The sequence below is a fragment of the Miniopterus natalensis genome, chromosome 9, assembly GCF_054644295.1.
Source record: "Miniopterus natalensis isolate mMinNat1 chromosome 9, mMinNat1.hap1, whole genome shotgun sequence".
Lineage (NCBI taxonomy): Eukaryota > Metazoa > Chordata > Mammalia > Chiroptera > Miniopteridae > Miniopterus > Miniopterus natalensis.
In genome coordinates, this window is record NC_142089.1 from 57,770,239 (window position 1) to 57,798,190 (window position 27,952).

Genomic DNA, 27,952 nt, shown 5'->3' on the forward strand with positions numbered 1-27,952 from the left:
GAGCGCCCAATGTCTCGTTTGACCACAGCGTGTCGGGATGTATTAAAACTGCAGCACCTGAGGCTTTTCTGTTCCTGAATTATCTTCTTTCCTGAAAATTGTGTAGGGTGGTTAATTTTATGGCTCACTTGGTTTTTTATTAAAGGATGATTCCCGGGTTTTGTTTCTGTAACCGCTTTCGGCCAGCCAAGGCCTCCGCAATGTAACCCAACCCCTTTGCGCAAGCGCCCGGCTGCGAAATTCGCCGCGCCCAGGGCTTCACATTGCGCATGAGCAACCAGAGGCGCCGAGGCAGGAAGTACTGCGCAGGCGCGTTTGGCAGACTCGCTAGGTGGTGCGCTCTGGGAGGCGGCGACCCAGGCATCTGGGGAGCCACGGAAGTCGCGTTCCCTTAAACTGTGAGTTTCCGACCGTTTGTTCCATGACGCGGGATTGTGAGGGATTACAAGCGAGTTCTGGATCGTCACTTCGGTCTTGTCGCAGCGCAGTACCCCCGACCCGTCCTGGGGTCCGGCTGGCCTGCGGCGGGAAGTCGTGCGCCTGCGCACTAAGCATCCCGTTCCGTCTCGGGGCCGCGGGAGGACGGTCCTTCCCGGCTGAGCTCGCGGTCCGCTCTCCGGGAGGGATCCCATTCATTCCCCTTCCCTTCCTCCTTCCGGCGCTCGTGCCCCGTGTGGTGTCAGCTCGCCACCAGCTTGCATGGGGCCTTGGACGAACTTCCTGGCGCTCCCTTTCAGTAGTCAAACGATTTCCTCCTCCTGTCCTCTTCCTCCTCCCGTCCTCTTCCTCCGGTGAAACCGCTCTACCCAGTAAGGCCTTCCCCCCACCCCGACCCCACCCCCACTCCCACCCTCTCCCCCGACCCCACCCCCACTCCCACCCTCTCCCCCGACCCCACCCCCACCCCCACCCCCACCCGCCCGAGGCCTGGTGCGGGGCGAGGGTGGTCCCGGGCCCGTGGCCTCAGCTTGCCCGCCACCCTACTAGAAACTTGTCTTTGGCTGGCCCCCTGCCGATTTTACTGAAAGGCGAAAGTGAAGCAAACGGAATCCTTAGAAATAGCCCACAGCTTTCTTCCTTTGGGGATTTTAACATATGGTTCATTTTTAAATGTTTGCCCCTTTGGGGCAGTGGTATTTTTTTAGTGCTTGGTTCAGCGAGTGATGTAAACTTGTCTTCTCCGGGATTCTAATTTTCACAGCTGCTTTGCTCCCCCTGTGGACATGATCCCTTAGCTGGCATTTTGCATCCCAGTTTTGTGATGGAGGCGCCTTTGGGGATTCAGGTGGATGAACCTATGGCTTTTTCTCCCCTGTGTGACCGGTTACAGGCGGATGGCTCCTTAAAAAAATATGAGCAGAATTTTAAACTACCAGGTATGTGTGTAATTTCAAAGATGTACAGGCAACAGTTTCTGTAATTTCAATTCTTTAAACACACAACTTCCTGAATCGTAAGGTGAGTTGTATGTATAAATAAAAACATTCTTACAGATCGGTAAAGCTTCCTAAGATCTAGATTTAGGACTGCAGTGCATATTAGAAGAAGGATTGTAGTCCAACGGTGTCATTTTGCACATGAAGTTGCATCTAAATATTAGTGATTGTCTAAGAACACAAAGCTTGTTCATACCCAAACTAGAAATTCTCTTCTCCTAGACCTATGTTCTTATTGTCTACACTCCATATTACATTAAGCTTGGATTTCAGAATTGACATAGAGGGATTTTCAGTAAAGTATTCAAAAGCAGTATTCAGTGACAACAAGAAATGAAATGTTTGTAGCAGTAATAAAGCACTATATCTCAGTGTATGTCATGAAACGTTATTTGACCCTAACCCAGACCTTGAAGTGAGGAGGAGTAACAATTCGTGATCTTATACAAATGTGGACCTCCATTCCAGCTCTAGTACAGTGCCTGGGCACAGTACATACTCTATTAATTAATATTTGTTAAATAGAGGAGTTCCAGTTAACTATTTTTTCCCCTAAATAGTAGCTAAATTTTCCTTTCCATCTTTGTCTTAAGCATATTTAGTGCTTGTCCAAAAGATAGTTTTGACTATTCATCCATGACATATACACTACAAAGTAGACTTTAACCCCATCCTAGAAAAGTATGACATCACATGCTTTAAAAAAAAAAAAAAAATCAAGAGATTTTGAAATAGGGCTATTAAAAATATTTTTGTTTATTGATTTTGAGAGAAGAGAGAGAGAAACATCGATTTGTTGTTTCACTTATTTATGCATTCACTGGTTGCTGCTTGTATGTGTCCTGACCAGAGGTCGAACCCACAATCTGGGCGTTTGGGACGACGCTCTAACCAACTAAGCTATTCTGCCAGGGCTGACATCACATGCTTTTGATTTCTGACCCAAACTAAATTACCCTGTCAAAATCAGTACCTTTCCTAATGTCCCTATTTTTGGTGATAAACGCCACTATTACCCTATTTATTCTTAAAACTTTAGAGTTGTCTTCAACTTATGCTTTATATTTGCTTCCCATATCCAGTCTCCCAACTTTATCTTACTTTTTTTTAATGTGTGACATTACCTCTTCTTCCCATGCCCACTTCCAACACATTAATTCATTCCCTTATATTTTACTTTTGGATTATGACAGTTTCTTACCTAAACTGCTTGCTTTTACTTTTTTCTATCCTCCAGTGTATCTTATACACTGCTAATAAAATAATCTTAAAATGCCACTTTTATCTAGTTCTATGGATGCTGTCCCTCTTTTTTTTCTTTTTCTTTTTCTTTTTTTTGTAATTACCTGTTTTTCATGGTCCAACTTTCCTTGATGTCATTGGACACATAATACAGTAATACAATCATTGTATTATTTTTCTTGTATTGTTTAGCACTCTGTGTATTTTGTCTCTTCAATTATACTATGAGCTCCTTGAAGGCAGTATCTCATATAGCTCCTAATATGTTGTACATCAGGCGGAATGTATAAATAAGTGAATCTGACTTGATTCTAGCATTATGTTCAGGTGAAAGCTACTATTTTAATATTCTTCTGAAAATCTGGGAAATAAAGAGGGGAACAAATTTTATTCTAAATTTCTAAAGTTTTGTGGCTTTTCTGTAACAGAACATTGAATATTATAAACAGTACCTTTGATAATTTATAGGACATGTTGAAATGTTTTTCATATGGTTCTTTTTTATATGACCCTGAATAAAAGCTAAGGTTATTTCAAAAACATAACTTCAGTAAGGAGAGTAAAGCTGATGGGGTCCAGGCACATAACTGTCTCATGATCTAATGTGATTTACTTTCCCTTGATGGAATTACTTTTGAATGATGGGACATTCTTTGTATGTTTATATTCCCAGAACCTAACAGTGTCCAGAACATAGTAGATGCTTGGAAATATTGAATAAATGGTTTAATGCAAGGATATAAAGTAAAATACTTAGTGTAATGGGTCAATAGCATGGTCCTTTATTTGGGGATATTTATCAGCTTATTTTTCAATTATAGTTGACGTACAATATTATCTTCGGTTCATCGTATAACAGTGATTAGATGTTTATGTAACTTATGAAGTGAATATCCCGGTGAGTCTAGTACCCATCTAATACCTTAATTCTGTATGCTGTACTTTACATTCCCGTGACTGTTTTCATAACTAGCAATTTGTACTTCTTAATCCCTTCGCCTTTTTCACCCAACCTCCAATGCCCCTCCCATCTGGCAACCATCAATTTGTTCTCTGGAGATACATTAAAAAAACAAAAAACTAAATTGGGATCATAGCAAACTTATTTTTAATCTCCATTTTTTACTTAGCAATGTATCTTGAACATTTTGTGTGTAACTAAATATTCTACAGCTTGATTTAAGATGATTGCGTAATGTTTCACTGCATGGTATGTTATAATTTATTTAATTGCGTTGTCTTATTGAACCACTGGATTTTTTTTCTAATTAGAAAAATGCTGCAATGAATAAAGTACCTGGCATAGTATTGGGCCAGTGTTTATTCTTTCTTTCTTTCAGCAAGCCTTAAAAAAATTTATTTTCCAAATTTAGCAAGTGATAAAGATCTATTCAGTGAAAGAATGAACTATAACATATATATATAGGGTGGGGCAAAAGGAGGTATACAGTTGTGAGTACACAAAACACAATTTATTCTTGTATTATTATTTACTAATTATTGTATTATTTTCTATACGAACAACTGTAAACCTACTTTCGCCCCACCGTGTGTGCGTGTGTGTGTGTGTGTGTGTGTGTATGTAATGTCTCCTTCATACTTTTGAACTGTACTGGAAGGCTTGCTTATATGGATGCTCTTAGCCTACAATTCTAAAATGGGTTATAGGTACCATCTAGGTTTGCCTGGGACAGATTTAGTTTATGCTGCTTGTTACAGTATTATTATCAGTTCCCGTCTTACTCTCAAGAGTGTCTCAGTTTGGTCTAAATTATATGATCTCCCTAGTTATAGAAAGTGTAAACCAGGCAGTACAGGAAGCCCCAGAATAAGCATGATAAAGATTCTTGGAGTGTCAATTTTTTCCATTTTAAGTAATTGAAAGCATTTCATTTATATGATGAATAATTATTAAATATCTGTTATGTGCAGGTACTTTTCTGGATACTAGGGATAAATTATGCATAAAACACAAAAACCAGTGCACTCAATCCAGTAGAAAGAGGTAGAAAATAAACAAAAGAAATAGAATGTTCAAAAGTGATTAGTGTTATGAAGAAAATATGGAAGGGAAGGGGAAATAGGAAGTATTGGGGAAAGAGATTGTGATTTTAATCAGTATGATAAGGCTTCAGTGGGGACATTTGAACTAAGACTTGAAGTTGGTGAAGGAGAGAGCTTTACAGTTATCTGGGGAAGAGCATTTCTGGCAGAGGAAGCAGCAAGCTGGAAGGCCCTCAGGTGGGAGTGTGCCTAGCATTTAGGAATAGCAAGGAGGTTATTGTGGCGAAGTGGGAGGGTGATTCGAAGTATGAGGAGGTAGTTCTTTGGGTTTTGTGTGGAGCAAGTATAGGCCAACAAGGGTGAAAGCAGGGAAAATAGTTAAGGAGGCTATTGCTATATTAAAGCCAACTTGACTATATTGTGAGGCAGAAAAACCAGAAGCCTAGACCTTCATTATAAAATATGGACGTTTAAATAATTTTTTTAGCTTGTGCACTTTTCAGGATCTTCCCCCAATCCTCAAAGTATATATATAATAAGGTCTCTGCCTTTATTAGTATTTTCTAGCATGACATGAATGTTTTCTTCTGCTGTCTGCTCTCATCTCCTTCAGAATTTGAGGATTTTGCATTCACTTTGGTTGTTGGAAAGTTTTACCGTTATTGAAAAATGTCAAAGTTGTTCTGTAGTGACAGGAAACCTTAATATAAACATATTTAGCATTTTGTAAAGGTAGGTAAGTACATAGTGAGCAGTGGTATGGAAGTACATTAAGCTTACATAGTCATTTACATGGCTTGTGCATTACAGTGTTTTCTTATTACATCTATTTTCTTTCTGGTGATTTCTAACTGCTGACCAACATTGCTACTACTAATTGCCAGCTCATGCTTATACAAGGGAAAATTCCAAAATGTGGAACTCATGGGAAACTGTAGACTATTATAGCTAGAAAGTAAAGTTCATCTAATCCAAACCCTTTGTTTCACAGGTTAAGTACTGAGCACTATGTGGTTTAATGACAGGAGTTAAATCCAGATCTTTAGATTCCAGACTTTCTTCTATATCAGCACTGCCCAATGGAACTTTCTGTGATAATGGAAATGTTTCTGTGTTGTCACATGCGGCTAGTGTGACTGAGGAAATTAATCTTTTAAATTAAACTAATTTAATAGCCACATGAAACTAATTAGTGGACAGTGGCAACTCTGTCATCCTACTACAAAGCTTTTGGTACTATTAATCATGTACACAATAACAAAACATGCACATAAGCACTTCAATACATTTAATAAAATGAATATTTCATCGTATCTAAACATTGAGTGTAAGATATACCATTTTATGCACTACTCAAATGCTGCCAGTTACACTATGATGCAATACTTTCTTATCACGTAGAATTTTTTCTTTTATACTTAGTGAAAGAGGTTTTTTAGATCTAATTAGACAAATAATTGTATATCTCTGGTATGTACTCAAAAAGGAAAATAAAGTTTTCAGATCTGTCTCTTGAGTCACTTTTTGTATACAGAGTTATTGATCCTCTATTTTCCCCCTCACCGTATTGTTCTCTATACATTACTGATACAGAATTTTTTTTGATGAATCCATTTTTTTAAAGCCATTGTTAAAATGGACCTTTAAGAGCCCAGTTATGTGGAGCTTGCCTACATTTGCTTTACCACCACCTCTCCTGCTCCTCCCTACCACCCACCATTTGGCACTCAAGGGTTAAAGATGAGTGCTTCTCTATGGTTTCTTGGATTTTCTTGGAGTCACTGACACTTATTTTGTTAGTTTTGATGCTAGCTGACAATTTAAGTTGCATCCCAGTTTCAGAGTTAAAATGTCTTAGAATCAAAGAAATGTCCTATCTAATGTCCTATCAAATTGAAAGACACCCATATGGTGCCTTTCCTGTGACACCAGTTTGGAACTGACACTCATTAGGAAAGATTCTAATGGACTGTGGCAACTATGACTGTTAAAAAACCCACTCCCCCTCCTCCCACCTTGGTTTGGTTTCTAGAGTCAAGTAGTGTAGTAGCTGACAGTGAGGTAGCTGCTACTGTCTTTGGTTTCGCTCTTGCAACTTCTAAACTTTAGTTTGTTTGTTTTTTACAACTACCTTTGAATGGCCTTAATGATGGTAATAATTCATTCACTGAACAAAAGTGCCAGGCACTGTGCTAAGAGCTGAGTGTGCTGTAGTTCCCTACAGACAGGGAGCTTGTATTGATGGAACTTATATTCTAGTGGGAGGAGGGAGACAGTGAACAAATAATAAACAGGATAATTTTATAGTAGATAGGTATTTCGAAGACTATAAATAGGATGGTGTGAATAATGGGAGGGGTGCTAATTTAAATAGGATGATAGCGGAGACTGTGGCAGTTGAGCCAGTCAGGGAGTTGTAAGAGAAGAGGATTTCAAGCAGAGGGAATAGAATAAGAGCAGAAGCCCTAAAGACATAATAACAATTGCAACAATAAGAATTACCACTGTCATCATTTAGTATTTCCTGTGTGCCAGGCAGTGTGTTAAAAGCTTCTCTTACATTATGTATGTTATTTTACTTAATCCTCACAGTATCTCAGTGACATGGGTACTGTTACTATCCCTTTTTTTATAGATGGGGAAACTAAGGCTCACAGAGATAAGCTGTGTGCTCAAGGAGGGTCATACCAGCTGGTAAATAGTGGGGCCAGGATTTTAACTTAGGCCTCCCATCTCCAAACTGGTATTCTTAATTACCGCCTCTTATATTGAACTGATGAAGCTTCTCCAGTCTACCCGTGAAGTAGATGGGAAGGTGATTTCCTTAAATGGGCTGATAGAGTGGGAAGAATACTGAACTAACCTCTTACTTATTCTCCAGCTCTTAATGTTCTTCCTCCCCCTCAAATTACCTACGTGTCAGCTTCCTCCTTAAAAACTGTGTGGCTTTCATTTGCATTCTCTGCCTTTCCCTTCACATTGAGTTTCGTTATGTCCCCCATCCTGCTCTCCCGCACAATAATCTATGCCTTTTTCCTTCTCCATGTCTTTGCATACATAGTTCCTTCTTCCACTCTTTCTACTTGATGAGTGCTTCAAAATACAGCTTAAACTTCCTGCCACCTTCAGAAGTATTCATTCCCCTCCTCCCTTCTACTTAGTAATATATACTCCTCTGTTGTTACAGTTATCGTCTTTTATTAAGATTGAGCTTTTAACATCTGTCTCTTCTACTAGATTAAGCTCTTAGAGAATGGGCTGCACCAAATTTGTTCGTTTTTTAAAATAAGGCTGTTGCTGAGCATTTTTAAAAATACCATGTTGAATGAGTCTAGAGACTTACCGGCAACACCTCTGTGAAACTGGGCATATGATTTAACTTCTCTGAATAGGGTTTCTTTATCTGAAAAATCAGGGTAATAATTCCTGTTCTGCCAATATCACAGTGCTTTTGTGAAGATCTGAAAAGATAATACATGTGAAATTGCTTTGACAGTGTCTTAAACTGTTACACACTATGTGGAGTATTATAACTTAAAAAGCAGCTGATGCTTGGCTAGGAATATTGGAATAAAATCTGATGACTCAAATATGTAGTTCTCTTTTGTATCCAGTAGTTTATCTCATTTTGTATTATTATTTTAACCATGTATATTTTTGTAAAGAGCTTGTTTTTTTGTGTGTTTTTTTAAGTAGCAATTTATCTGCTGTCAAGAGTAGAGGATACCTTTGGTAATGGGACTATTTAAAAAATACATTTTTTAACATTCCCAAGAGCCTTAGTAGACTTTCTCTCTGAGAAAATACTGTGAATATACACAATACACAAAACTTTCCCCAGCCTGTAAGATTTTATATCTTTAGGGGGAGGAAATAATTTTCAAGAAGATTGCACTGTGTCCTTGTCATGCCATCTAGTGATCATAGCACAAAGTATTTTTTAAATTTAGCTTCTTCGTTGTGTTGTACTGTAGGCAAAGCCAATGTGTCTGTTAGTATATAGTAATTCCAGAGTAGTAGAAATTCTGTGTGTGATTTTGGGACTTAACAGTTTCATCTGTTCAAGAGGTGTATGTGAGTTCAACCACTTGATAGGGTTTCAGTTATTCTTACCATGATTTAAGGCTTGTTATACTTACGTATTTGCAACTTAATTAATGGTTTAGAATTTGAGTTTTTTAACTTAAGATAGTGTAAAATATACTCTTAGTAATTGTAACTATAAATTGTTTTTTCCTTGATAGGTGTTAAAAGAGATATTGAGAAGCTTTATGAAGCTGTACCACAGCTCCGTAATGTGTTTAAGATAAAGGACAAAATTGGAGAAGGTAATTTGGGGATATATTTACTATCTTTTTAAGGTTTTTTATTTCTCCTTCTATTTTCCTTGTTTAATCTTGATGTTCATTATTATTATTGAAAAATATACTCTTTTTAAAATATTAAGACTATGTTTATATTACTATATTAGTAGTAGTAATATAATGGTAACAGCCTTTCTTTTTTCCCTGGAAAGAATGACAGAGTAAATATTTACAGTAAAATGAATATTCCTAGTTTAATCTTTATAAAACATTTATGCTATTAAAAGTATTGATATTTTAATAATATTAATGATAATTAATTACTAAAAATGCAAATTTAAGAGCAAATGGAGAGATTTGATAAAAGGAAGCCAAATCTTTATCCTCGTTCTCTACTGTAGTTAGGTAGAATTGTACATTGAGACATACGTGAAACCTAAGATGGCAAAGTGGAGAAAATACAGTGGCGCGGTATTCATAGGATGGTCAGTATTAACATAAATACCATTGAAAGACTGACCATTGCCCTGGCCAGTGTGGCCTGGTTGGTTGGAGCGTCAGCCTGCGCACCAAAGTGTTGAGAGCTCGATTTCCAGTCGGGGCACGAACCCAGGCTGTGGGTTTGACCCCCATTCGGGGCGTGTACAGGAGCCAGCCGACTGGTGTTTCTCACACATCAGTGTTCCCCTCTCTCTTTCTCCTTCCCTCCCTCCCTCTCTCTAGAATCAGTGAAAAACATCCTCAGGTGAAGATTAAATTAAAAAAAAGAAAGAAGGATGCCAATCATTTTGATTTAATGAAGGGCGAGTTGGCAGACAGGTGTGAAGGAAATGAGAAAATAAGAGATAGTGGAGTATGTAGAGAAATGCTTGATATTAAAAAAAACTTCTTATACTTCGTTGCTTTTCACAAGGAAGAATGTCGGGAGAGAAAAGCCAGTCAGTAGGGGCAGAGAAATTAGAAGATGAGATGAGTTGGGATGTAAGATCTTCACATCTTTTCCTTGTCTGTTTTGAACACTGGCTTAGTGTACAAAACTCTTTTCTGGAAAACCATGCTGTCCTTACAGATTAGACTGATAGCTTTCTACTAAATAAGTTTGGGAAATATAGTGTGTGTAGTTCCCTTTTGGTTATTCATGAAGAACACATTAAAGGCTCTGGAAAATTTTTTAGTAAAAAAAAAAAAAAATCTATTTGTTTTAACTCAGTGTTTCTCAAGTTTAACTGACCGATTTTTTCCCTCTCTAGTTTAATGCTAAATTTAAAAGCCGAGGTGTTTTTGTATTTTTTTCTCCCCAAGACTTATCATTTCGATTTCTAACAGACCAGTGTCCAAGTCTTAATAAACTAATTTCAAATGACAATATTATAGAAAAATACTTACCAGAATGGGTCATGGCATTATGCTAAACCAGTCAAACAGATTTACTATAGAGCTTTGGTTAAATTAATATAGTATCCTCTAAAAAACTGAGGACAGTTAAAAATTTATTAAAAATTGAAAATAAGTTGTATTCACAGATGTATTTGCTCTTTGTGTTCATTGGGACTAAAATATTAATGATTATTATAATTTTATGGGTTCTCAACAGTTTTGTGATCTATTTTAGCATTGTTTTATTAACATTTTTAAAAACCAGATATTGAAAAATCTAAAAAATTGTTTTACAGGCACTTTCAGCTCTGTTTATTTGGCCACAGCACAGTTACAAGTAGGACCGGAAGAGAAAATTGCTCTAAAACACTTAATTCCAACAAGTCATCCTATAAGAATTGCAGCTGAACTTCAATGCTTAACAGTGGCTGGGTAGGCAGTTTAAAGACATTTTAATTGAACTGGCTGTATAAATTTTTAAGATTTTTAAGTAGCTATCGAATGGGGATGGTGAGATTTTCCATTAATTAAACATATTCCTCAGTCAAGTGTTTGCAATTTGCTAGTACTTTTCCTCTAACCTTGAAATGGTTAGTTAAATTTATTCTAATTTTTGCAGTGGATTTCCCTTGAGGCTAAGCTTGACTTCAAGTTCTTTTACCACTTTTTTTCTCGTCTTCTTGCCAAATCATAAACCTTGGCATCCATGGTCTAGATATTTTTTTAAATGTGCGGAACTTACATTTTGTATTTCCCCTCCTATAGACAGCCTCATCTCATATTTTATTTTGAGCAACAGAATCAACTGGCATGTCTCTCATTGGCCTGTCTTTGCTAAGTCATTCTTATCAACATATGGAAATGATCTAGTATCTCTTATCCTCCCTGTACTGCCATCTTACTTCTAGCTGCTCCATCATTTCTTTGCTTCCCTTCACAGTCATACTTCTCAAAAATTATCTACATGTGCTGTTTTCACTTCTACACCTTCTTTCACTACACATAAAGTGTGGCAGCTCTTCTCTATGCTAAACTGAAACTCCTTTAGGTGGAATCACCCATGACTTCATTTTGCCAGTCCCTGATGCTTTTCACATGAACTCTAGGCAGTGTTTAACATAATTGATTTGAACCTATCTTCTGATTTCTATACTGCCACGTACTTCTTTTTTTCTTCCTGCTTTGTTTGGCCTTTCATTTTTAATATCCATTGCCAGCTCTTCCTCTTCTACCTGCCGCTAAATGTTGGAGTTACTCAGTGCTTGATTCTGGGCTTTATTTCTCTAGACTGTTCCTAGACTCTAGGATCATGTTCACATGACTAAATACATAGTAATGATTCTGATAAGTATATATCTAGCCTCAGACCTCTTAACTGCAGATTTATATATATTCACCTGCCTATTTGTCATTTTCTACTTGGGTACCTAATAAACATCTCAGGTGTAATATGCCAAAAACTAAATTTTAATCCATCTTTGCCTACCAAAAAAAAAAATCATATTGCCACAACTGGTTTTCATCTGCCCATCTCAGTGAATGGCACCACTTTCTCTATCCAGTTGGTTAAGCTGGAAACCTAGTACTCATCCTCGGTTTCTCCATTTTTGTTCTAAACCACATTCATCACCAAGTCTTGGCTATTTTACTTCCAAAATATATCTGAAAACTCATCCACGTCTTTCTATTTTCTCAACCAGCTCTTCAGTCCAAGCCTAGGTTACTGTAGTAGCCTGTTTTTCCTTCCCCCCCATAATCCCATGATTTCAAAACAGCCAGAGTGATTTTTAAAATATAAAAATAGGTATGTATATAATATAAATTGGATACTGTTACTTCAACCACTTAAAATCCTTCAGTGGTTTCCCAGGGTACATTGAAGAAGATCTATCCTTGTTTCATGCCTTGTTTCTTCCTACTTCCCTCACCGTGCTCCAGTTTTTTTAGTTCCTCAAATTTGTCTCAAGAGCTTTCTTACCTCAGGACCACTACCCATACTGTTTCTTCATTCAGGAAGAACCCCCACAGTGCTGACTCCTCATCTCAGCAAGAGTGACACCACTCCACCTGGCCAGCGTGGCTCAGGGGTTGAGTGTCGACCCATGAACAAGGAGTTCAAGGTTCGATTCCCAGTCAGGGCACATGTCTGGGTTGCGGCTCCGTCCCCAGCAGGGGGCGTGTAGGAGGCAGCTGGTCAATGACTCTCATCATTGATGTTTCTCTCCTGCTCTGAAATCAATAAAACATATTTAAAAAAAAGAGTAGGCCCGGCCAGGCGTGGCTCAGTGGTTGAGCAGCGACCTAGGATCCAGGCGATCAGGGTTTTGTTCCCGGTCAGGGCACATGCCCGAGTTTCCGGCTGCAGCCGATCAGTGACTCTCTCAACATTGATGTTTCTATCTCTCTCTCTTCCTCTCTCTGAAATCAATAAAGCTATATTTAAAAATAAATAAAAATAAATAAAATAAAATAAAATAAAATAAAATAAAATAAAATAAAATAAAATGAGTGGGACCACTTCAAAGAGGTCTACCCTGAGTTAAATTAGATTCTTCTATTTTTTATTGTCACAGCACTTTTGATCTCTAAAAACTCTTATAATCTGTCGTTATTTGTTAACCTTGTTTATTATCTGATAGTAAACTCCATGGCAGAAGTGGTGTTAATTTTAATTCATCATTTCATCCCTGATGTCTAACATAGTGTCTAGCAAGTACGAGTGCCCACTAAATATTTATAGAATGAATGAACAAACTTATTTTTTTGCTTTACCCTTCTATTATAGAAGACAAGTGGATGAGATGGCCTCTCTAAGGCATGTTACATACATTCTTGTCCCTTGAATGAGATCATTTCTTTTCCCACACTTTAAATATCTCTCTCTACCACTTTTTCTTTCCCTGTATGTCAAAACTGCACATTAAAAAAGTATGTGATCTTGCTTCCCATCTAGATTCCACATGGTTTTTCTTCTTTTCTTTGCCAGATATTTCAGGCAAATTGTCTTGATATTCTAATTCCACCTATTTTCCCTCCTTAAATCCTGTTTTACCTCTTCCTTTCCACTTAAATTGCTCTCTGAAAAATTACCAGTTAATTCCTTGTTGCCAAACTAAAAGCCTTCCCTCTGTTCTTATTCTCTCAGACCTCCATGCTGATCACTTCTTCTTTCAAAACTCCTCACTTTGGTGACATTTCTCTCTGGGCTTTCTGCCCCTTCCTCCTTATTTTGCCCTCCAACCTGAGACTTTCCCGAAGTTTAGTTTTTTCTGCTCTCTAATCATTTTCACTGCAGTACGAATCACTTCTTTGCAAATACTATCACTGACTTTTCACTTCAAATGTAGTCCTGTATCTAGGTATCTTTATCAACATGATGAGGTCTTGGTTTTGAAGCTTCTTTTCCTGATTTCTCTACGTATTTTATTGGTATCCATGTTGTTTAACTTACTTAGGCTCAAAGCCATGGAAATCAACTTTACCCTATTTTCCTCATCTTTTATGAGATGCAGTGTAGCATAGTGGTTAAGAGCATAGATCAGGAGCAGACTGGCTCCACGACATAGTTTAATGAGGACGTTCCTTAACCTCTCTGTGCCTTAACTTCCTTACCTGTAGAAAGGGGGAGGAAATATCACCGTTCTCAGAGGGTTGTGAACATTAAGTGAATTTGTTAATAGATGTGAAGTGTTTAGATCAGAGCTTGGCATATAGTGAATAAATATTGGCTATTTTTAAATTTATTTTTTTTAAGTAACTTATTTTTAATTTTACTATTACCATCTTACCTGCTACTAATCTTGTTAATTCATTCTTACTCATCTTTTCTCATTCTGTCACTTCTCCAATTAAAGCTATAATTATCTCGTATTTGAATTATTATTGTAACTTTATAACTGGTGCTATTTTTGTGTTTTTAAAAAACTTTATATTGTACAAGTCAGTTAAATGTGTATAGTGTCCTATATAATGATAGTTTTAAATTAGTCTTCTAGCATTATTTATGCATTGCTAAAATTGCATTTAAAAAAAATAGGCATAAAGTTGCAGTTTATTTGACCTTTCCTCTAAAGTTCACTGTGCATTTTTCCACTAGGGGGCAAGACAATGTCATGGGAGTTAAATACTGCTTTAGGAAAAATGATCATGTGGTTATTGCTATGCCATATCTGGAGCATGAGTCCTTTTTGGTAGGTTTTGATATTTCTTAAATTTTTATTAACTAAATATTTAATTTTTAAAAATTTATGACCTTATGTATAACTTTATTTTAGGATATCTTGAATTCTCTTTCCTTTCAAGAAGTACGGGAATATATGTTTAATCTTTTCAAAGCTTTGAAACGCATTCATCAGTTTGGTATTGTTCACCGTGATGTTAAGCCCAGCAATTTTTTATATAATAGGTGCCTGAAAAAGTAAGTATGGAAAGTTACCAGAAAATATTTACACTTGAATGAATTTGTGCTATGAGATCTATCTCCTAGACATAGAACAACCATGCACACAGATTTTGCCTGTTTCAGACTTTCATTGTGATCAGGGAACGGAAATACAGTGAAGAAGAAAAAATTACATTAATAAAGCAGTGTACATCATTAGATGTTCCATGGCTCTCAGCTCAAAAAAACTTAGAAAGGGTCTAGTCCTTTTTGACCTTACACATTTCTCTTTTATCTCTGGGCTTTATTTTTCTTTTCTAGTAAATGAAGGGATTGGACCACATGATAGCCAATTTCCTGCTTCAGCACTAAGTTTTGTGTTTGTTTATATTTTTATGCTGATTATATGTATATATAGAGGCATTGAAAACTTAAATATTGCTGTTCATTCAATGGATCATATTAAGTGTGATAATGAGAATAGAACTATAAATTTTTTCCTTGGGCCTTTCAACTGAGTTTTCTCTTTAATTTTCTGTAATTAAATCAGATTTTAAAACTCTGATTTTAATCTTTCTTTTAAACTTGTTTATTTAAAAATTACTTGCTATGTGACATCTCTGGCACCATCCGAGAAGAAAGGATTGTGTTATATCCTTCATTCCTTGTCAAGCCACTGGAAAAGGGGGATAAAGGGGTGTGTGTGTGTGAGAGTTATCTTTCCTTACTTTTCAATCCTAGTTAGCTATTAAATCCTTGTCTGTAAAACTTATTTTTCTTTTTTTCAAGAATGTTATAAATTCTTAATTGGTCACCAAAAAAATTAGTTTCTGTATGAATATAGTTTGAGCACACTATGATGTTACTAAGCTTTAATTGTTACAGAGAACTAAAAACTTAACTTTGTTTCTTAGGTACGCCTTGGTAGACTTTGGTTTGGCCCAAGGAACCCATGATACGAAAATAGAGCTTCTCAAATTTGTCCAGTCTGAAAATCAGCAGGAAAGTCGTTCACAAAATAAATCCCATGTAATGACTGGAAACAAGATTTCATTGAGTGGCCCAGCAGCACCTAGGGAGCTGGATCAGCAGCCCACCACAAAAACTTCTGTTAAAAGGCCCTACACACATACTCAAATTCAGATTAAAGAAGGAAAAGTTGGAAAGGTTCTACCTCTTTTATTTCTTTACTTGTTTAAAAATATGTGGTTTTTTTAAAAATTGATTTTAGAGAGGAGATGGGCAGGGTAGAGAGAGGAACTTCGATTGGCTGCCTCCTGCACACCCCTGCGGAACCCGCAACCATGGCAGGTGCCCTGACTGGGAATTGAACCAGCAACCTCTCAGTGCATGGGACGATGCTCAGTCAACTGAGCCACACTGGCCAGGGCTACCTCTTTTATTTCTTAAGTAATAACATGGTTTTAGAAATGTACTCCTTCATCCAACAGAGGGAAATATAATAGTAGGATAATACTTGTAATTTAAAATAATTTTTTGCATTTGTTACATATCCAATTGGTTAGATTTTTACTAAGATTTGTAATGGCTTGTTTTCCTATTTTAAAACTGAAGTTTACATGGTAGATTTATAATGTCGTTGCCATTACAATTACATTATATAACAAATAAAAAATAATAAGTTTTTCCTGCATGTTTTAAAATTCAGATTATTTTTTTTATAAGAAAGCTTAGTTACAGGGGGAAAATTCAGAAGTGTCTATCTCCATTTTAGCTGCACTGCCAAATGTAACATCCATGCAGGTGGTTTTGAATTTTTTTAGTTATATATATTTGTGTACTATGATAACATTGTACGGGTGTTAAGAGTTCTGTCTAGACTATTTTCTCCTTTCACAGAAGTGTTTTGGTGCCTGAGAATGACTTGGATGCAGCTGTTTTTATTTCATGTCACTTAAGTCTTTCAAAACTATGGCAGAGTACAGCTGGCAGAAAGTGTTACAGATATGATCCTTATTTTCCTTGTTTTTGTTGGTATTGTAGGATGGATCTGTAGGCCTTTCTGTCCAGCGCTCTGTTTTTGGAGAAAGAAATTTCAATATACACAGCTCCATTTCACATGAGAGCCCTGCAGTGAAAGTAAGTAATGTAGCTTATTAGTGCAATCAGATAGTCGTACACTGAAGATAATTTAGAGAATGGCTACATCAGCATTAATTATCAGGAAGTTTTTAAAAGTAGAGTTTTACTTTGGCAGAAGGTATTACTTGCTTTGTGTATCTAGTCAACACTTTTATTTTCTTCAGTTTTTTTCTGAACTTTCCTGGTGGAATTTTTCATTTGCTGACTGTTGCTCTTTCTCTAAAGCAACATGTGGATTATTAAGGCCTTTCCTTCACTGACTAGAATGTGAGCTCCCAACAGCTAACACATTTCTGACACAGTTGGTAGCATAAAGATGTTTGTAAAATTGTCACAAATGTTAAATGGTTTTAAATTGACTTAAGATATTCTGTCACAGCTAGCATGAGCAACAAATTAAAACTCTGAGTTTAGCCAGTATAATGGTGCAGTTTACAGTTCTGAAATGGAGTTAGACACTGGAACATACCTTTTATATTTTTGTAACATATCAGGAGAAGTTCAAATAAAGTAGAAGTCAGATATTTACCAAACTAGTACTAATCAGTAAATTTTAATAAGTTTATTCAACAGAAAAACCTAAAAGACCTTAAATGTTTTAATAGACAACTATTTGTGTATAATCCAATAGCACATTCAGCAGTTTGAAAAGTTACCCATTTTACCCATTGAAGGCATCAAGTTAAATATCATGAAAATAGAAAATGCAACTTTTCTTTTACAGCTTATGAAGCAGTCAAAGACTGTGGATGTACTTTGCAGAAAGTTAGCAACAAAAAAGAAGGCTGTTTCTACAAAAGTTCCAAATAGTGGTGTGATGAAGAAAATTCCCAGTTCTTGCCCAGCCAGCCTGACCTGTGACTGTTATGCAACAGATAAAGTTTGCAGTATTTGCCTTTCAAGGTAACGTGTTCTGACAGTGCTGTAAAATCACCAACATGGTGCTAGACAGGATTAGAAATTGCATCGTTTTTGTTAGACATTTGATTCAGTGAGTGAAAGAGAGCAGCGCAGATCTGTGAACTACGTGGGCACTGATGGAGAACAGTACCTTGAAGAGCAAATGATAACGATTGTCATGTGTTTCCTTCCTTCATTCCTGCTGATGTAGAATAACCAGAAACAAATACAAGAGCTCTTCCCTCACTCCCATCCCCAGCTCTTTGTCGCGTAAATTTTCCTTTTCCTTTGGGACTCGGCTTTTTTGAGCCTTCCCTGATTAACTGAATAAATGAATTAAGTGTATGAGTGAATAAGTGTATTACTCCAAGCAGAAATAAATATTCATACCTCTGAATTCCTTATTGAATTCTATTTTTTCTATTGTAGCTCTTACCGTCTACCTCTTTTTACCCTAAAACCTTTCTGCAGTAAGGCCTGGGAACTAGTAGAGATGGTGAAGGATCCATGGCAGCAAAATTTAGGATTTTCATCACATTAAATTATCATTTGCTTTATAACTTTTATTTATATAGATGTCAGTGTAGAATATACTTTGAGCTAAATTAATAAATGTTATTTTTTGGTCTTAAATAACTAAACTTTAACATAACTAGAAAACTCTTATTTCATTATCATAAGGCGGCAGCAGGTTGCACCTAGGGCAGGTACACCGGGATTCAGAGCACCAGAGGTCTTGACAAAGTGCCCCAATCAAACTACAGGTATGTTGCACTAAAAATACAGAACCTAATTAAAATCGGTTGCCCCAGGTATATTTTATTTTATGATCTTACGTATTTATGACTAATATTTGAGCTCTTCTGTTTTTAATTGAATTACATAAGTGGTTATAGCAGTTCGTTATTCCCATTTTTAAAGATATGACTATAATATCAGTTCTCCACCTTTTGGCTAAGATCAAGTTTAGTATCTGTTTTTATCAGTTTAAAGATAATACAATTTTTAAAAATTTATTTTTGTTATTAACACTCACCCTAGGATATTTTTTCCATTGGTTTTTAGAGAGGGAGGGGGAGGGAGGGAGAGAGAGAGAAAGAAAAACAGATGTTAGAGAGACACATCAATTGGTTGCTTCCCGCATGAGCCCCAACCGGGACCAGGGATCAAACCTGCAACCCGGGCACATTCCCTTGATGAAGAATCAAACCTGTGACCCTTCAGTGTGCGGGCTGATGCTCTAACCCTGTGCCACAACTCCCCAGGGCAAGATAATATTTACGAAGGTTTCTAATCTTAGTGTGTTTTTTTTTGTTGTTTTTTTTTTTAATATATCTTTATTGATTTCAGAGAGAGGAAAGGAGAGGGAGAGAGCGAGAGATAGAAACACCAATGATGAGTCATTGATCAAGCCCATAACTGGGGCATGTGCCCTGACCGGGAATCGAACCCTGATCCCCTGGATCCTAGGTCGACGCTCAGCTGCGGAGCCACCCACGCCTGGCTGGGCACTGTGTATTTTTTTTTTAAAAACTAATTTTTTAATAGCTCACATTTTGCTTATTTATTTACAAGATAATTTTACCAGGAGTTTTGTTACCGTCTTTGTGGGGAACTAAATTGTGTTTAGTAGCCTTTACTAACTTAGGACTTGCAGAATTTTACCTATTTGCCTGATATCTCGAAAGTTTTCTGTGATGCACATATGATTGTGTAGTTCATTAAAATTATATTTTATTGTGAAAACAATGAAATAGCATTAAAAAGATTTTTGACAAATAAGAAAGTTGTCATTGAACTGGAACCCAGAAACAGCTTATTGAACAGATGAATCCTACCATTTGCTTGGATTATGGACGTTAAAGAAAAGCGTCCATTCATTGTGTGTATTCTGTGCTTGCTAATGATATAAAAAAAGAATGAAACTATCTGCTTATGCTCTAGTCAGGACACACTCTCAAATAATTATAAAATAACCCAGTGAGTATGGTTATAAAACTTGATATAAGATATTTTAGGGATACCTGACTATCCTACCTGAAGGGATTTTGGAAGAAAGTTTATGAAGAGAGAACCCCTGAGGAGACATTGTAAATTGGGATGGGGGTTGGCCCTGAGGCATGAACAGAGGAACTCAACAAACAGCATGGTGTAGTCATACAGGAAACAAAAGTTTAGTGTAGTTAGAATGTAAGATGGAAGTTGAGGAATGGTGAGAAACCTGTGAAGAGGTAGACAAGGTCAGATCACACTTGTTAAATGGCTTGGACTGCATCCTTTAGGTGTTAGAAAGTTATGAAGGGAATGAGATGGTAATAATTTTTTTAGGTGGATTTTCTGTCATGTGTGCAGAGAGGATAGATTTTGGAGAGTGGGGGCCTGCCGTGGTCCAGGTGAGAGACTGAAAGCCTGAATGAGGGCATTAGTAATAGGAATGAAAAGAAAAGTGCAGGAGGGGAGAGGCAGAGCTTGGTGAACAAATGGATGTGGGATTTGGGTGTGGGAGGTGCGGGGAAAGGCATTCAGGATGTTTATCATTCCTAGCCTGGGAGACTTGGAATAGTGCTAGTAACCGAGTGACGAATAAAGAGGAAGTGGCTGATTTACACGGGAAAATAAGGTTGGGGTGTTAATTGGTTTGAGATATTTTTAGGACATTCAGATAGAGATGTCCAACAGAATAAAAGTAAGTATTAAGCTCAGGAAGCCTGGTTTGGAAATTCCGTTGAATGTCATCGTTGTATAAATGGTAGTTGAAGCCATGAAATGGATGGGCCAATAAGGGAAAGTGGAAGGGGGAAGAGGCTGGAGCTCTGGGGAACCTCAGTACTTAAGGCTTGGAGAAAACTCTGACGGAGCAGGCAGAGGTACCAAGGGAACCAAGAAAAGCAGATAGTACAGCAGCCAAGGGAACAGAGAGCTAATTTGGTGATACTTGGAGGTCAACAATTAGGAGAGAAGATGTCCCTAAAAGATGTTTCTGAACATGAGGCTGAGCAGTTCTTAATTTTAACTGCCAGAATTCTGGAGAATCAAGTTTCTGTAGTGAAAGTTAGGGTTAGCACCTGGCTGAAGAAGAGCTACTACTGTTCAGTACTTTTCACTAAAATGAACCACTTTTACTACTATGGTGTATAATTTTTGAGGAGCATCTAGATTTCCCCCCACATACCTATTTTTGGATTTCTTTTGGCCTTCTAAAATGTGCATTTACTTAGTGTTTTCTAATGATGAAATTCCTTTTAAATTTACCAAGAATGTTGCTAAAGAAAAACACACACATTATATTGTGCATTAAAGATATTAGATGAGAGATTCTCAATCTTGAAATTACATTAAAAGCATCTGGAGAACTTTTAAAAAATATATTGATGCCTGAGCCCTATTCCAGAACAGTTAAATCAGAGTCTCAGAGGGATTGGGCCTGGGCATCAGAATTTTTAAAGCTCTCAAGATGATTTGAATGTATTTGGTTGAGAACTGATGTAGATGATAAAATTATAGATTTGGAAATTTTTTAAAAGTTTGTTTTCTGTTACAGCAATTGACATGTGGTCTGCAGGTGTCATATTTCTTTCTTTGCTCAGTGGACGATACCCATTTTATAAAGCAAGTGATGATTTAACTGCCTTGGCTCAAATTATGACAATTCGTGGATCCAGAGAAACTATCCAGGCTGCTAAAACTTTTGGTAAGCAGTTTTATATTATTGAACAAAACATATGCCTTTGATTTTCTTCTACAAATTACTTAATAAGTTATTATGAAATTCCCATTAAAAATAAACATTTTGTATTCATAAAGTTCTTGTTAGATAGAAAATTTCTCAGGTGCTTAAAAATTATTGCATTGTGTAGGAAAATTTTTCATCTCTTCTAATATTTAATCTTATTAAGCACAAAGTGCTACACTTTTCCAATATTTAAAGTTTAACTCTATCAACTTAAATAAAAGAATAAGGGAAATCTTAAGTCCCTGTAGTTGTGGTTTGACTTTATTACATAAATATTTTTAATAATATTTTTAAAGTGTGTTTATTGTGCATTTATTAAGCAGGTGCTTTGGGACCTGCCTTAAATGATCTATACTAATGATCTAGACTAAATGGTCTATACTAATAAGTAAAAGTTAATTATAATAGTGTAATAAGGACAACAGAAAGGACAATAGTAGAATGTGTGTTAGTTGTCAGGTGTCTTAAGGTTAGTGTAGCAGAGAAGAAAATGAACACAACACCTTTACTGATGTATTATTGTAAGCACATATTGGACATGGGATATCATTCGTTAGCTACACAAAGTTCTTGGAGTTTCAGACTGGGAGATACAGTGTACATCACAGGGCACCTGAGAATTATCTCAGCCTTGCTCTAGGCAAACATTTGAACTCTGATGCCCACCTTGTGTTTACTCTCCACACACATTATGTTAATACTTTCCAAAGTGAATGGGTGTGATTAAGTCAGCATGTTACCATACAATATAAAACACCCCTTCGGGACAATTTCAGTCAACCCACTTCAAGAGTCAGTTGGCTGCCCTGTGCCCAGCCTGAGGATCAATGGGTCTTTTGTGTGTGTGTTTTTGGGGGGGGGCGGCATTTTTGGACATTCAAATTCATTCAGCTTTATTAAGGAAAATAATAGTTCAGACATAGCCTAAATGAAGCATGATAAACCCACTGTGTGAACATTTGTCAAAATACACATGACACATTCAAGAAGTGTTCCTGTTCCTCTCCCTTGCACTCTCTGAAAAGCAATGGAAAAAATTTCCTCAGCTGAGGATTAAAATTATATATATATTGCTATGTAGCACTTGTCACAGTTTTGTTAGTATGCCTTCTATAGTTATATCAAATGTAGTCAAATCTTACTGTAACTTTTGAATACAGAACTCAAAACTTTAGCCTCCACAACTGTGTTATTCTTTATGATTCAAAGAAATGACTTGCCTAAGATTAGCAGTGAGAATCCTTCTAATTCTCTTGTGTGTAACCTGCCCCACTGTCCTCAGCCATTAGACTGGGCCCCATGATAGATTGTCATTTAAGTGCCTGTTGAGTTGTGTCGAATAAATTCAAAAGACAAAATATTTTTTATTGACTGGCTGTATCAGTTTAAATTGTTTTCCCTGATTAATAAGTCATCTCTTTGCATATATATATAAAAATAATTTAGGCATATTGTATAACTTGGGGAGGTGCTGTAACACACAGCATTATTTCATGACTTCAGAGTAGCCTATAAATTAAGGAATAAAACTATATGACTATTCTCCTCTGGCTATACTTTTCTAGAGAGAACAGGAATGATAAAATAGAATTAAAAGTAAAACAGGCTCTGCCGGCATGGCTCAGCAGTTGAGCATCGGCCTAGGGTCCAGGAGATCGAGGTTCGATTCCCGGTCAGGGCACATGCCCAGGTTGCGGGCTCAGTCCCCAGTAAGGGGCATGCAGGAGGCAGCCAGTCAATGATGACTCTTTCATCATTGGTGTTTTTCTATCTCTCTCCCTCTCCTTTCCTCTCTGAAATCAATAAAGATATATATATATTTTTAAAAGTAAAAAAGGATTGGCATGTTGTATCCTCAACCAACTTAGTTTTTGGTAATTTGTTTCCTTTGTCTCCTCTCTGCCTGCCATGCCACCCCTCCTTTTTTCCCTACCTTAGTACACCAGTCCTGTAGTTAGAATGTGTAAAAATAATTTTGTATTATCCAGAGCTAGGTTAATTAATTGCTTTAACAATCCACATTGTTAACAAATACCACAGAAAGGAATCCATATGCTATGCTACTCATTTTTTAGAGCCACATTTCTGTTTAATAAGGAAATATAAGGCCAAAAAAACCCACACCATTTTGTATTCATTCATTCAGAAACATTTATTGGGACTTTATGTATGCCAGCTATTATTGTTGGATCTCTGTTCTCATAGAGTTTAAATTCTAGAGGGGGAGGACAAAATAAATATGCACTGTCATATAGATCAGTAGTATTAAGAAAGATAAAAGGGGAAAGGGAGTGAAGGGGGCTCGGCTATTTTGGATAGGTTGGTCGAGGACAGCATCTATAAGAAGGTAATATTTGAACAGTGACATGAGAAGCTGAATAATGCCTTTTGGTCCAATCCAACAGGCATTAGTTGAGAATCTGGTATATACCAAACATTGTCTAGGTTTGGGGGAATCAAAAATAAGTGAGATAGTCCTATTTTCAAAGAGCTCATAGTCTAGTAAGCGAGATAGACATATATTTATCAGTTACAACACAAGATAGCAAAGTAATAGGAAATTTTCACAGGATTCAACAGAAGTTTAGAATGATCAACTCTCTGAGAGTGTCAGGCCTCGCAGAGGTTACCCTGGGCACATGGGGGAGGGCAGGGCATCCTGGCCAAGATAGGAACCATGTAGTCAAAGTCATATAGAAGCTGCAGTTGATTAAAGATTACAGAAGGATATGATGAAGCTGGAGAAGTTAGCAGTCCTTACTAAGTCCTTAGTAAGTCACTGCTTACTACTTACTATCTCCCACTTTATGATTTGACCTTCAGCTCTGTAGTGCAAAACACATCTTAAAATAGCATGTGGTGTTCTGTCTCATACTGTGTGTAAATATATCCTCAAAGCAGTGGTTGGACTTGCATGTCTCTTGTGAGAGAAGCTTCTGGTTTATTCAAATAATATAAAATATATGTGATTTTTCTCTTTCAGGCAAGTCAATATTGTGTAGCAAAGAAGTCCCAGCACAAGACTTGAGAAAACTCTGTGAGAAGCTCAAAGGCATAGATGCTAACACTTCCAAATTAGCAAGTGATATACAAGGGCCTACTTCTCATGACCCAACTTTTCCAGAGAAGACTGACCATAAAGCTCCTTACCTCATACAGACACCTCAAGCACAGCACTCAGGGAATTCATTGTATAAAGGGAACAGAAATGGCTGTGGGGGCTGTTTTGATGCATACACTACCAACCTAGAAGGCTGGGACAACGTCCCTGATGAAGCTTACGACCTGCTTGATAGACTTCTGGATCTAAATCCAGCTTCAAGAATAACAGCAGAAGCAGCTTTGTTGCACCCTTTTTTTAAAGATATGAATTTGTGATTATTTAGTTCTTCATTTAATATTTCCTGTTGGGTATTGTGAGGTGGGGTAAGAGAGTTCTTTGTAGAGCCATAAGTTCTTGGTTAGAGACCAGGACAGGATGAATAATTTATTTAAAAATTTTAGTATTTGCTCTCGGCAGATTATAAAATATGGATTAAGATTATTTAAATTGCCTGCGTTAGTTTTTGTACTAACAGCATGATCTTTGACTTAGATCTACCCAAGGAGAATCAGCTTTTTAGTTTCCCTAATTACTTGTCATTGCCATGTACATAAAAAGGAGCAGTTTTAGCCTTGTACCTTGGGGTTCAGGGTACAAGTCTTAAAATTAATGGATGTGTTAGGGATTAAATGAGTCAAAAGACTTAATTGGTTTCTTCAGACTGTGAGCTGTGTGTACTTTTGGGAAACTCAACCTGGTGCTGGTGCTCTAACCGTTCTGTGGGTTAAGACACTTTCCTCTGCTAGAGGCATATAGTATACCTTTTGTGAACACTAAAACAATTAATGAGAAAATGTTTAGGTGGGATATCACTTAACATTGAATTTATCCATTTAAAAAAGTATTCTGTGAAAGCATTTATTGTGTGAATCGTCATTTTTTAAAAATAGTTTCTCTCTTGATTTTTTTGCCACCTCTACCCCCACTTCACACATTCTCCTTGGAAATTATATGGTGCTTTCCAGAAAGGTTCTGGGCGCTTTGTTAAATATTGTATATGTTTACAGTTGGAAACTTAAAATAATGCATATGCTGGTTGATACAGGGAAGCCACAGGACCAAAGTGAATATTGATAGTCCAAAATTCTTTTTCTCTCAATGTGTGTGCCTTTTTTTAACACCATCTTAAGTATAATTAGGTGGCTGCTAAAAGGAAAAGTGAACACAGAATTGAGAATATTACCAGAGGTTGTTCATCTGCCTAGAGCCGTCCAGATCTCTCTATTCTGTGTTCACTAAGTTGCTCCTGCTAAGAGAAGGTTGATTACTGAGTCTTGACTGGGGTGGGAAGAGAGAGAATGAAGTAGGCAAAGTAGAGAAGAACCAGAGAGAGGTTTATGTTCGACTATATAATGTACTATCAGTGGCAGCGTAAGGACTCTGGGAAGTGAGTCGGGATGTGGATTTATCGAGAAGTTTCCCATTGCTAGAAGTCACAGTATAGAACCAGCTTAGGGACATACAACTTTCACTGTATTTTGAACATTGGAGTCAGTACGTCTACCTGCACTATTTGGTAAGTATAGTGTGTGTGTGTGTGTGTGTGTGTGTGTGTGTGTGTGTGTGTGTGTGTGTGTGTGTATACCATTACCATTGATCGCTCTGTTTTATGCTGTCATCTTTAAAAGAAAAAACTTGAATTTTTTTGAATTTGTATGTTTAATAAAGTTATCCTTTTATATATTTTATGTCAGTCTACTGATTTGAAAAATACCTTAAAAAAAAAAAAGAATGACCACTGGGAGTATTTTTCCTTTGAGATGGATGAATGCTCTCCAGCAAATAGTAGGTAGTAGATTAAAAAAAAACAAAACGTTCCCTGGCTTAAGTAATACTATATGAAAGAAGTAGATTTTTTTTTTATTAGAAAAGTGCTCATTGACTTCACTTACAGGATATTTTTCACAAATAGTAAAGTGTTTCAGTAACTAAAATGAAGTCTTAGCTAAAAAAAATTTATTAATGTGACTCAGTCAAGTGAACATATTCTCAGAAAATTAACAGGAAGAAAAATTTACCAGAAGTACAGGAAGGAGACATTCTCTAAGAAAGTTTAATATCCAGGGCTTTCAACTTTCCATTAATGTCAGTTTTAGCATAGAACTTGGCTCATGTGCAGGGGGAAGTTAGGGAGCTAGTGCTTTAAAAGATACCCAGTGCTACAAATTGGTTGTCAGGGAATTTCAGTCCCAGTAGAGAAGGTCGCTTCAGCTTGGGGTGCTATGTAGATAGAAGCTTCCATATGCATATTCTTAAGGTTTTTCCAGCCCATTGAACACCATTTTATAATGGCAGAGATCTCCCTAAAAGATTTTAATTAGGCAAAATAGCCATTTTTAGGGAAAGATTAAGAAGTAGTGCCATTTCCTGTTATGGAAGTTACCAGAATATTCAGCTATTTTTCACTTGCAGTTTTTTAGTAATCTTATTGCTCAAACTCTTGAGATAAAATGGTTAAGGGTGTTTTCATTTTAAAAGCCTTAGACATTTGCCCGGCCTGGCGTGGCTCAGCGGTTGAGCATTGGCCTAGGATCCAGGAGATCACGGTTCGATGCCCAGTCAGGGCACATGCCGGGGTTGTGGGCTCGATCCCCAGTTGGGCGCGTGCAGGAGGCAGCTGATCAATGACTCATCATCGATGTTTCTCTCTCTCGCCCTCTCCTCCTTTCCTCTCTGAAATCAATAAAGATACATTTTTTTAAAAAAGTCTTAGACATTGAGAACTATTACTATAACGAGCTACAAATACTGGTTTTCAAAACGGGCTACAGCTCTCTAGCTTTCCCCCCCACTTATTATTATTTACTGGCTTCAGATATACAGCTGAATGGTTAGACAATCATACTTTACGTAGTGTTCCCCTCAATATTTCCAGTTCCCTATCTTGCATTTTTAATGAAATGTTTCCTTTTAAGGAAATGATTGTAGTTGTCTTAGTGACCTGAATAAAAATGTGGCTCAAGAATGGTTATTCCAAAGAATTAAACTTAGTTTATTTCGAAATCAGAACAAAAGTCATCAAGTGATGTTAATCTCTTACATTTCTGGCATCTGCATTTTGGGAATAAAATCCTGTTACAGATGTCAGAATATTGATTGCATAAAGTCTTGAAACCCACAAAACTCGCAGGTTCATATCTTAGTAATTTCTGCTGTTTATGTAATTTCAGCCCTACTAGTCACCAAAAAGTTATTTATCATAAACTGTGGCCAAATTTGGCTGGTAATGCTGTCTGCCTGTGTCTGCAGATATATTGTTTCCGCCTACACTTGTGTGTGCTGTCCGTGGTCTAAAAAACACTACCACCAGGCAGAAACGTCATCTCTTCAGATTTTTTCCTATGTTCTTAGAACTGATGTTGCTGCATC

At 37.0% G+C, this 27,952-nt stretch overlaps 1 protein-coding gene and 1 pseudogene across 1 annotated transcript; both read left to right on the forward strand.

Moving 5' to 3' along the window:
- The first annotated feature begins 319 nt into the window (after positions 1–319).
- Positions 320–26,271, forward strand: CDC7 (cell division cycle 7). Its single transcript, XM_016197198.2, has 12 exons — positions 320–398; positions 1,202–1,376; positions 8,927–9,010; positions 10,660–10,795; positions 14,460–14,553; positions 14,638–14,780; positions 15,659–15,911; positions 16,749–16,844; positions 17,572–17,750; positions 18,429–18,511; positions 21,289–21,438; positions 24,464–26,271. The coding sequence occupies exons 2-12, from the start codon at positions 1,262–1,264 to the stop codon at positions 24,856–24,858; spliced, it is 1,728 nt and encodes a 575-aa protein (XP_016052684.2). The 5' UTR covers positions 320–398; positions 1,202–1,261; the 3' UTR covers positions 24,859–26,271.
- LOC148092472 (U2 spliceosomal RNA) lies at positions 18,682–18,788 on the forward strand (annotated as a pseudogene).
- Positions 26,272–27,952: the final 1,681 nt, after the last annotated feature.